An 11,660-nucleotide genomic window follows, 5' to 3' on the forward strand; every position below is an offset into this window, starting at 1 on the left:
TTCCCCCTCCCCCCTGGTGGTTGTTCCCCCTCCCCCCTGGTGGTTGTTCCCCCCTCCCCCCTGGTGGTTGTTCCCCCTCCCCCCTGGTGGTTGTTCCCCCTCCCCCCTGGTGGTTGTTCCCCCCTCCCCCCTGGTGGTTGTTCCCCCTCCCCCCTGGTGGTTGTTCCCCCTCCCCCCTGGTGGTTGTTCCCCCCTCCCCCCTGGTGGTTGTTCCCCCCTCCCCCCTGGTGGTTGTTCCCCCTCCCCCCTGGTGGTTGTTCCTCCTCCCCCCTGGTGGTTGTTCCCCCTCCCCCCTGGTGGTTGTTCCCCCTCCCCCCCTGGTGGTTGTTCTCCCTCCCCCCTGGTGGTTGTTCCCCCTCCCCCCCTGGTGGTTGTTCCCCCTCCCCCCTGGTGGTTGTTCCCCCTCCCCCCTGGTGGTTGTTCCCCCTTCCCCCCCTGGTGGTTGTTCCCCCTCCCCGCTGGTGGTTGTTCCCCCTCCCCCCTGGTGGTTGTTCCCCCTCCCCCCTGGTGGTTGTTCCCCCTCCCCCCTGGTGGTTGTTTCCCCTCCCCCCCTGGTGGTTGTTCCCCCTCCCCCCCCTGGTGGTTGTTCCCCCCTCCCCCCCTGGTGGTTGTTCCCCCTCCCCCCTGGTGGTTGTTCCCCCTCCCCCCTGGTGGTTGTTCCCCCTCCCCCCTGGTGGTTGTTCCCCCTCCCCCCTGGTGGTTGTTCCCCCTCCCCCCTGGTGGTTGTTCCCCCTCCCCCCCTGGTGGTTGTTCCCCCCTCCCCCCTGGTGGTTGTTCCCCCTCCCCCCTGGTGGTTGTTCCCCCCTCCCCCCTGGTGGTTGTTCCCCCTCCCCCCTGGTGGTTGTTCCCCCTCCCCCCTGGTGGTTGTTCCCCCTCCCCCCTGGTGGTTGTTCCCCCCTCCCCCCTGGTGGTTGTTCCCCCCTCCCCCCTGGTGGTTGTTCCCCCTCCCCCCTGGTGGTTGTTCCCCCCTCCCCCCTGGTGGTTGTTCCCCCTCCCCCCTGGTGGTTGTTCCCCCCTCCCCCCTGGTGGTTGTTCCCCCTCCCCCCTGGTGGTTGTTCCCCCTCCCCCCTGGTGGTTGTTCCCCCTTCCCCCTGGTGGTTGTTCCCCCTACCCCCTGGTGGTTGTTCCCCCTCCCCCCTGATGGTTGTTCCCCCCTCACCCCCCTGGTGGTTGTTCCCCCTCCCCCCTGGTGGTTGTTCCCCCTCCCCACTGGTGGTTGTTCCCCCTCCCCCCTGGTGGTTGTTCCCTTCTCCCCCCCTGGTGGTTGTTCCCCCTCCCCCCTGGTGGTTGTTCCCCCTCCCCCCTGGTGGTTGTTCCCACTCCCCCCTGGTGGTTGTTCCCCCTCCCCCCCCTGGTGGTTGTTCCCCCTCCCCCCTGGTGGTTGTTCCCCCTCTCCCCTGGTGGTTGTTCCCCCTCCCCCCTGGTGGTGGTTCCCCCTTCCCCCCTGGTGGTTGTTTCTCCCCTCCCCCCCTGGTGGTTGTTCCCCCTCCCCCCTGGTGGTTGTTCCCCCTCCCCCCTGGTGGTTGTTCCCCCTCCCCCCCCTGGTGGTTGTTCCCCCTCCCCCCTGGTGGTTGTTCCCCCTCCCCCCTGGTGGTTGTTCCCCCTCTCCCCTGGTGGTTGTTCCCCCTCCCCCCTGGTGGTTGTTCCCCTCCCCCCTGGTGGTTGTTCCCCCTCCCCCCTGGTGGTTGTTCCCCCTCCCCCCTGGTGGTTGTTCCCCCCTCCCCCCTGGTGGTTGTTTCCCCTCCCCCCTGGTGGTTGTTCCCCCCTCCCCCCTGGTGGTTGTTCCCCCCTCCCCCCTGGTGGTTGTTCCCCCTCCCCCCTGGTGGTTGTTCCCCCTCCCCCCTGGTGGTTGTTCCCCCCTCCCCCCTGGTGGTTGTTCCCCCCTCCCCCCTGGTGGTTGTTCCCCCTCCCCCCTGGTGGTTGTTCCCCCCTCCCCCCTGGTGGTTGTTCCCCCTCCCCCCTGGTGGTTGTTCCCCCCTCCCCCCCCTGGAGGTTGTTCCCCCCTCCCCCCTGGTGGTTGTTTCCCCTCCCCCCTGGTGGTTGTTCCCCCTCCCCCCTGGTGGTTGTTCCCCCCTCCCCCCTGGTGGTTGTTCCCCCTCCCCCTGGTGGTTGTTCCCCCTCCCCCCTGTTGGTTGTTCCCCCTCCCCCCTGGTGGTTGTTCCCCCTCCCCCCTGGTGGTTGTTCCCCCTCCCCCCTGGTGGTTGTTCCCCCTCCCCCTGGTGGTTGTTCCCCCCTCCCCCCTGGTGGTTGTTTCCCCTCCCCCCTGGTGGTTGTTCCTCCCTCCCCCCTGGTGGTTGTTCCCCCTCCCCCCTGGTGGTTGTTTCCCCCCTCCCCCTGGTGGTTGTTCCCCCTCCCCCTGGTGGTTGTTCCCCCTCCCCCTGGTGGTTGTTCCCCCTCCCCCTGGTGGTTGTTCCCCCCTCCCCTCTGGTTGTTGTTTCCCCTCCCCCCTGGTGGTTGTTCCCCCCTCCCCCCTGGTGGTTGTTCCCCCTCCCCCCTGGTGGTTGTTCCCCCTCCCCCCTGGTGGTTGTTCCCCCTTCCTCCCCCTGGTGGTTGTTCCCCCTCCCCCCTGGTGGTTGTTCCCCCTCCCCCTGGTGGTTGTTCCCCCCTCCCCCCTGGTGGTTGTTCCCCCTCCCCCCTGGTGGTTGTTCCCCCCTCCCCCCTGGTGGTTGTTCCCCCTCCCCCCCTGGTGGTTGTTCCCCCTCCCCCTGGTGGTTGTTCCCCCTCCCCCCTGGTGGTTGTTCCCCCTCCCCCCTGGTGGTTGTTCCCCCTCCCCCCTGGTGGTTGTTCCCCCCTCCCCCCTGGTGGTTGTTCCCCCTCCCCCCTGGTGGTTGTTCCCCCCTCCCCCCTGGTGGTTGTTCCCCCTCCCCCCCTGGTGGTTGTTTCCCCCCTCTCCCCTGGTGGTTGTTCCCCCCTCCCCCCTGGTGGTTGTTCCCCCCTCCCCCGTGGTTGTTGTTTCCCCTCCCCCCCCTGGTGGTTGTTCCCCCCTCCCCCCCAGGTGGTTGTTCCCCCTCCCCCCCCTGGTGGTTGTTCCCCCCTCCCCCCCCTGGTGGTTGTTCCCCCTTCCTTCCCCTGGTGGTTGTTTCCCCTCCCCCCTGGTGGTTGTTCCCCCCTCCCCCCTGGTGGTTGTTCCCCCTCCCCCTGGTGGTTGTTCCCCCCTCCCCCCTGGTGGTTGTTCCCCCTCCCCCCTGGTGGTTGTTCCCCCTCCCCCCTGGTGGTTGTTCCCCCTCCTCCCCTGGTGGTTGTTCTCCCCCCCCCCTGGTGGTTGTTCCCCCTCCCCCCCCCCCCTGGTGGTTGTTCTCCCTCCCCCCTGGTGGTTGTTCCCCCTCCCCCCCTGGTGGTTGTTCCCCCTCCCCCCCCCTGGTGGTTGATCCCCCCTCCCCCCTGGTGGTTGTTCCCCCCTCCCCCCTGGTGGTTGTTCCCCCTCCCCCCTGGTGGTTGTTCCCCCTCCCCCCCTGGTGGTTGTTCCCCCTCCCCCCTGGTGGTTGTTCTCCCTCCCCCCTGGTGGTTGTTCCCCCTCCCCCCCTGGTGGTTGTTCCCCCTCCCCCCCCCCTGGTGGTTGTTCCCCCCTCCCCCCTGGTGGTTGTTCCCCCTCCCCCCCTGGTGGTTGTTCTCCCTCCCCCCTGGTGGTTGTTCCCCCTCCCCCCTGGTGGTTGTTCCCCCTCCCCCCCCTGGTGGTTGTTCTCCCTCCCCCCCCTGGTGGTTGTTCCCCCCTCCCCCCTGGTGGTTGTTCCCCCTCCCCCCCTGGTGGTTGTTCTCCCTCCCCCCTGGTGGTTGTTCCCCCTCCCCCCCTGGTGGTTGTTCCCCCTCCCCCCTGGTGGTTGTTCCCCCCTCCCCCCTGGTGGTTGTTCCCCCTCCCCCCCTGGTGGTTGTTCTCCCTCCCCCCTGGTGGTTGTTCCCCCTCCCCCCCTGGTGGTTGTTCCCCCTCCCCCCCAGGTGGTTGTTCCCCCTCCCCCCCCTGGTGGTTGTTCCCCCCTCCCCCCCCTGGTGGTTGTTCCCCCTTCCTTCCCCTGGTGGTTGTTTCCCCTCCCCCCTGGTGGTTGTTCCCCCTCCCCCCCCCTGGTGGTTGTTCCCCCTCCCCCCCCCTGGTGGTTGTTCCCCCTCCCCCCCTGGTGGTTGTTCCCCCCTCCCCCTGGTGGTTGTTCCCCCTCCCCCCCTGGTGGTTGTTCCCCCTCCCCCCCCCTGGTGGTTGTTCCCCCCCCCCTGGTGGTTGTTCCCCCTCCCGCCCCTGGTGGTTGTTCCCCCTCCCTCCCCCTGGTGGTTGTTCCCCCCTCCCCCCTGGTGGTTGTTCCCCCTCCCCCCCCCTGGTGGTTGTTCCCCCCCCCCCCCTTCCCTGGTGGTTGTTGACTTTATGTTGCAACTTTTGCCTTTAAATGGTCAAGTTTGGAAATTTACTTAATTTGTTTATATTATTTTCATAAAATCTAACATTTCATAATTTACTAACTATTGATTACCTGTTTATGATTTTGAGGATGAGCATCCCCACAGCCCGGTCTCTTGACCAGAGCTGGCTGCTGGTCTGATCAAGCAGGCTTTTCTGTGTGACTGCTCGCAGGCTGACACACGAGTCACAGACCGATTGATCAGGTGTCCGTTGAAGGTGTTGGTCGAGTTCTCCATTGAACCCTGCGAGAGGTCGGCCAGTTACATTCATAGTCAATTCTAAATATTTATTCTTCTCCCTTTCAGATGTTCTCCAAAATGTTGACCTTCCTGTTTTGATCGGTTCAGGAGTCACCAAAACAAATGTGCACAAATTCATGGATGCCAATGGCTTTATTGTCGGGTCACACTTCAAGACTGGTGGAAGGTTGGTTATTATTGTTGGTTCACACTACAAGACTGGTGGAAGGTTGGTTATTATTGATGGTTCACACTACAAGACTGGTGGAAGGTTGGTTATTATTGTTGGTTCACACTACAAGACTGGTGGAAGGTTGGTTATTATTGTTGGTTCACACTACAAGACTGGTGGAAGGTTGGTTATTATTGATGGTTCACACTACAAGACTGGTGGAAGGTTGGTTATTATTGTTGGTTCACACTACAAGACTGGTGGAAGGTTGGTTATTATTGATGGTTCACACTACAAGACTGGTGGAAGGTTGGTTATTATTGTTGGTTCACACTACAAGACTGGTGGAAGGTTGGTTATTATTGTTGGTTCACACTACAAGACTGGTGGAAGGTTGGTTATTATTGATGGTTCACACTACAAGACTGGTGGAAGGTTGGTTATTATTGATGGTTCACACTACAAGACTGGTGGAAGGTTGGTTATTATTGTTGGTTCACACTACAAGACTGGTGGAAGGTTGGTTATTATTGATGGTTCACACTACAAGACTGGTGGAAGGTTGGTTATTATTGTTGGTTCACACTACAAGACTGGTGGAAGGTTGGTTATTATTGATGGTTCACACTACAAGACTGGTGGAAGGTTGGTTATTATTGATGGTTCACACTACAAGACTGGTGGAAGGTTGGTTATTATTGTTGGTTCACACTACAAGACTGGTGGAAGGTTGGTTATTATTGTTGGTTCACACTACAAGACTGGTGGAAGGTTGGTTATTATTGATGGTTCACACTACAAGACTGGTGGAAGGTTGGTTATTATTGTTGGTTCACACTACAAGACTGGTGGAAGGTTGGTTATTATTGTTGGTTCACACTACAAGACTGGTGGAAGGTTGGTTATTATTGATGGTTCACACTACAAGACTGGTGGAAGGTTGGTTATTATTGATGGTTCACACTACAAGACTGGTGGAAGGTTGGTTATTATTATTATTGATGGTTCACACTACAAGACTGGTGGAAGGTTGGTTATTATTGATGGTTCACACTACAAGACTGGTGGAAGGTTGGTTATTATTGTTGGTTCACACTACAAGACTGGTGGAAGGTTGGTTATTATTGTTGGTTCACACTACAAGACTGGTGGAAGGTTGGTTATTATTGATGGTTCACACTACAAGACTGGTGGAAGGTTGGTTATTATTGATGGTTCACACTACAAGACTGGTGGAAGGTTGGTTATTATTATTGTTGATGGTTCACACTACAAGACTGGTGGTAGATTTTTATTGTCATTAATTGTCTTAATGGTGTTCTGTAGATCTACCAGGGGCCCAGCACCTAAGTCTGGCTCACTCGGACACACAGGGAGTGGTGACATTTATTTAAGCCTCCTCACTGGGAAAGGCAACCAGAAAGTCAGTGAGCCAAAACAAATCAATTCTGTTACACACAGAAATCACAATAGTGTGATGCATCAAATGAACAAATCCACAAGGGCAGTGATGAGGGTTTGAACCAACGTTTTGGCAGTGGATCCTCTCAGATGTAGGTTCGAACCCTCATCACGGCCTTTGTGGATTTATTCATTTAAACCAATTCTGGCTTCAGTGTAGACCGAAGCCACCAAACCTGCCTAAGGAACTCCCCAACTATGTAAACAAAAGATCAAATTTAATCGAACCTAGCACAAGTTCGTTCACCTCGCCTCCCCCACTCATTGGAGTGATAGAGGAGGTAGTTCACTGCCTACTGTCATCTCAGCCCACAGTTCTTGTGATGATAAAGTGTGTACCAGGTCACCTCTAGAGTGTGTTCAAGGTCACCTCTAGTGTGTACCAGGATGCCTCTAGTATGTACCAGGATGCCTCTAGTGTGTACCAGTTTGCCTCTTCCACGCTGGCTCTAGTGTTCAACTTTTCAGCTAAATGTGGTAGATACTGGGGGAAGCCCCATCAGCTCCTTGAAGCTGTCACACTGATCAAGTGCCATACTACTTAGTGTCATCAGGTCTGCCTTTATGACCCTGATGTCCAGTTGTTTGGGTGTGTTTTTGGGCGATTTTTCAGCCACAAGGAGTTTTGGTGATGGTACCAGGTCGGCGGTAGGGAAGATCACAAGTTTTGCGAGCGGACAGCACGCGGGACTTGTGATCCTATGGTCCCGGGTTCGATCCCGGGCGCCGGGGAGAAACAATGGGCAGAGTTTCTTTCACCCTCTGCCTCTGTTACCTAGCAGTAAATAGGTACTGTCACGGGCTGCTTCCTGGGGGTGGAGGCCTGGTCGAGGACCGGGCTGTGGGGACACTAAAAGCCCCGAAATCATCTCAAGATAACCTCAAGATAACAGGTCTTGGCACCTGGTGTCTTGTGCCTGTTCCAGGTCCTTGGCAAGTCTGTGTGACTTTATGTTATGGTTGTCTGTCGCTTCTTTGACTTGTTGCTGTGATGCTGCTGCTTCCTTGGTTCGTGCCCTTTTTTGTCCTTCTCTGTGGGTAGTTAGCTTCAGGGAGCCAATGGGCCTCCCCCCCCCCCCCAGAAAACCAGCATTGAATGTAAAGAAACGCCAATTTCTGGGCGAGTTCCGGAGGCTCCCTGACACCCTTCCTTGCCCAGGGCATCAGTGTGTTTCTTCATTATAGAACTGCGGAGACTGGACCTGGGACAGCTCCCTTCTTTCACAGGCGAGGAGGAAGGTGGGGGCAAACTAGCAGGGGGCTAGTTTCACAAAATTTTGGTTGTTTGTTTTCATTATAGGAGAGTTCTTTTGGAGCTGTGGTCTCATTTTCACCAAGCAGTAGTCTGTTTTGACTTGTCTACCTTTCTGGGTGCCTTTCCTTGGATGATGGCAAAGATGACACACTTTAAATGTAAGGTGTTCATAGGCCATCACTCCTTTTGCCTCTCTGTGGAGGCCAGGTTCTGGCTCGTGGTCCCCAGTAGGCCAGTAGAACTCTGTGACTGATGGCACCAAATAGTATGGCACTTATTAAATGCGATCGCTTCAAGGAGCCTCCGAGGCTCACCCAAAAATTGACGTTTCATTACATTCAATACTGGTTTTTTGGGGAAGTTGTTTGGCAGTTTTCGAGGCTTCCGTTTTTGTGAACCTGGCAGTGGTCTGTAATACAGTACTTCATTGACTTATTGGGTGCTTTCCCCATGGGGTGGCAGATTGTCATTCACTCCCTGCATCTCTATGAGGGGGGGGGGGGGGCAGGTTTTGGCTCTGGGCCCCAGTAGAACAAAGTAGCTAAGAGTAATCTCAGAGAGATAGCTTCAGGGAGCCACCGGGGCTCCATCAGAAAGAGGTATTTCATCATATTCAACACCGGGTTTCTAAGTCGTTACAACAGTAAAGAAACAAATGGTGCGTTAAGAATGCCTGTATCAGGCATTGTCTGAAGCTCTAATTTCTAAGCATTCTAAATTGAATCTGTAATATAGTACTTCAAAACTGGTGTGAAAATCTTTCAATACTCAAAAAGTATTTACTGTATTTAGTCTGACACTAAGAATACAGCTAATATTTTAAAAAGATGGTTCTATTATATATCACATATGCTAATTAATTTTTTTAATACAAATTTGCCTTTAAATGTTATTCTAACAACTTGCCGAGCATTTAAGTAATGTTTAATATCTTAAACTTATTGTAAAATTAAATGTGTTTATCTGCAGGTGGACAGGCGAGTTAGAATATGATAAGGTCAAGTCATTTACTGATCTTGTCAAAAGTCTGCGGGCAAACTGATGGCTGCTGTTCAAGTGGCATATTGTTAACAGACGTCTTCTAGATACAAGTCTATGAGTATCATATTTAGGTTTGTTAGAATACAAACCCAAACAATACACTGATGATGACCAAAACACATGCCACAAGCTGAAGAAACGACGATGTTTCGGTCCATCCTGGACCATTATCAAGTTGTACTACACTGATGTCATGAAATAGAAAATGACAATTTTATTTAGAGAAAAGTACATGCATACAAAATGAGTTACAGGCAGAATGTTGGATTTCTAGATAGAGAATTAATATTTTTAGAGTATTAATGTTGAGCTATTCAGTGATAAATAATAAATTTATATTTACAAGTTTCTGTACCCTGTAGTAATAAAAATACAAATTCTAAGTGTGGTGATTGTCTTTGTATAAAAATCATCAAATTCAAATCTTCAGCAACTTAAAAACCAACTTAGGAAACAGAATATCGCCTAGAACAAAACGAGGGAATTTCGGAGTCCCTGAATTGACTGAATAGTGAGACAGAAGCCCCATGACCAGCGACACAGGGCCAGAGACAACCAAAACTGGAATAGCAACAGAAGCAACTCAAGACATCTTGAGTTGAAAATGCATGCCTCGCTTTTGACAGAATTGGAGAAAATACTAGAGAGTAACAAAGTCAAACCTCTCATTGGAAAAAAAACAACAACCCCAGCAAACCTAAAACTAAAAAGAGGACATTATCATCCAAAAAGCAGATAAAGGTGCATCAATAATAGTGTGTAAAATAGAGCATTATAGAAGTGAAGGTCCGAGACATTTGGAAGACGGAGTCAACGTACGAGGCCCCTATGGAATCCAGCAAAAACTCTACTGAGAAAACTTCTGCAGAGAAGTAAACGAGAACTCAAGAAAAAGAAGAGGAATATTTTTAGTCACACCCAAGGATGTATTCCTGGAATACTGCCTCCGAATTATTACCCCGTGTAATTTTTAACGAAAGCTCATAAAGATTTTCATCCTTCCACAAGATCTTGGCAGGGTAGACTGACTGTTGAAGATTCTGGGGATCAAAGCCTCCCCGCGGTCTGATCTAATAATTGCTGGTCTGATCCACAAGGTTGTTTGATGCAAGTGCTTGCAACTTGATGAATGAGTCACAACCTGGTTGATCAGGTATGCCTTGGAGATGCACGTCAAGTTACCTTTTGAATGCTGCGAGAGATCGGCCAGGCATGCCCCAGTATGTGTAGGGAAGGAACGTTGAAAAGTCTTGGGCCTTTGATGTTGATCAAGTTCTCTCTCATCTTGCATATTACACCTCTGCTCTTCAGTGGGGCTATTTTGCACATCTTGCTATGCCTTCTGGTTGCATGTGGTCATATTTCTGTGAGTAGATTTGCAACCAGTACTCCTAATATTTTCCATGTAAATTTTATTATGCATCTCTCCCACCTGAGCACTAGGGACTACTGTACAGATTTAACCCTTACACAGCGTTTATTGTCAATTGTTGATTCACAGGGTAATGTGGTTATCATATGAAGATTTAAACAATTATTGTCTGGGTTTTACATGTGTGACGATAATCTCTTTCAAGAGAGATTGAGCCTGCTCTTCTCTACATGAAGTTACGTATTTTACACAAGATTAAGATGCTACCTTCAAGATACGTCTACCAGTAGCACAAAACGTTTTGACCAGGAGGCAAAACGTACCCAAAACTCACCCCCTACTCCACTCCCTCCACGCCGGCTCGTCATCAACCAGCCAACTACCCTTCCCAGCCTGCCTGCTCCTGATTGGTGACACGCCGACTGCACACCTGCACACTGCTTCTCAGCGCCCTCTACCTGAGTCGATGTCTGGGCTTGATCAAGCCATTGAAGTCAGAATATCCTTGTGCTCTCAAGCAGTGAACAACTAACTGATATTGCTGTATCAGCTGGATGTCTCGCAGCTAGCGCCATATTCTCAGCACCTGATTATTTTTCACCTTTAACGTTATATTACTGTAGAGTAAACTTCATCCCTATTATTCATTTATGTTATATTGTTTTTGACTTGTTCTTTTGCACTGTACATTGCCAAGGGATTGTCTTTGTTTATAAATTGTTTTCTAGACTAATTAAAGTTTCATTGTTCATACTTTGTGTTTTGCATGTCTTCCCTTACTTTACCACAGACAGACAGACAGACAAACAGGCAAGCAGTCTATCTTTTATTTTTGTAAGTGTGACTGGGCATTGACACCTGCCATTGGAGGACTGCCGAACATCTACACTCCAACACTTTCCCGTCACACATGTATGATGCGAATATGGATATAATAGGTCTATGTGGATGTAATGGAGTTTACCTTGATCCATGAAAAAAATTCCTGCTACTATTTCATGGTACAAAATCAGCAATGAATGTAATGAAACGCAATTTTCTGGGTGAGCCCTGGAGGCTCCCTGGAGCTATCGGGTTAATATGCGATACATTAGACCAGGGCTTTAGTCAATGGAGTTTAGCCTACCAGAGACCACGAGCCAGAACCTAGCCCCCTAAGAGAGGCAAAGGGAGCAATGGCCTACTCTAGAAACCCCCATGAGGTTGGGGGCATTCCATGTCTGCCATCGACCGGGGTTGGCACCCAGAAAGGTAGGCATAACAAAACAAACCCCACTTGGTACGAAAATGCAACCAAAATCGAACAGGGAGGCAGAACTAACCCTACAACTTGAGGAAACAAGCAAATGTCATACTGCCTGTCCGTGCAGCTCCAATCGAGAGTGGGAGGGGATGGGAGAGCCCTGGACCCCCCCTCCCCGTACCGACTACCCAAGCCATCTAGTTCGGAGGCTGATAATCAAAGAGGAAACAGAATCACCGATCAGAAGGAGGGAGGGAGGGTTTGTTTTCATTTTCCTAGTAAAGAATCCTTTGAAACAATAATCTGTTGGTGTGTTTACCTTACCCATGATGGTGGCCATCTTTGTTTTGCGGCCCATATTTTCTTCTTCATTGTGATAACTGCAGTGCTCCCTCCTCCCTGGTAGGTCCCCTTATTTTCATCATGGGTAGGTAGCTTCAAGGAGCCACAAGGGGCTCTCCTCAAGAAAACTAGTGTTGAATGCAATGAAATG

The 11,660-nt window shown here is 52.7% G+C and overlaps 1 protein-coding gene across 2 annotated transcripts in view; it reads left to right on the top strand.

The window, feature by feature from the left end:
- LOC123764820 (uncharacterized protein F13E9.13, mitochondrial) overlaps positions 1-10,677 on the top strand; it is a 74,863-nt gene extending 64,186 nt beyond the window's left edge. For both annotated transcript variants that reach the window (XM_045753005.2, XM_045753004.2), the window contains exons 7-8: positions 4,690-4,810; positions 8,481-10,677. In XM_045753005.2, coding sequence (XP_045608961.2) covers positions 4,690-4,810; positions 8,481-8,553 — 194 coding nt within the window. In that variant the 3' untranslated portion in view covers positions 8,554-10,677. The remainder of the gene's footprint in view (positions 1-4,689; positions 4,811-8,480) is intronic.
- The last annotated feature ends 983 nt before the right edge of the window (positions 10,678-11,660 follow it).

The sequence above is a fragment of the Procambarus clarkii genome, chromosome 48, assembly GCF_040958095.1.
Source record: "Procambarus clarkii isolate CNS0578487 chromosome 48, FALCON_Pclarkii_2.0, whole genome shotgun sequence".
Classification (NCBI taxonomy): domain Eukaryota; kingdom Metazoa; phylum Arthropoda; class Malacostraca; order Decapoda; family Cambaridae; genus Procambarus; species Procambarus clarkii.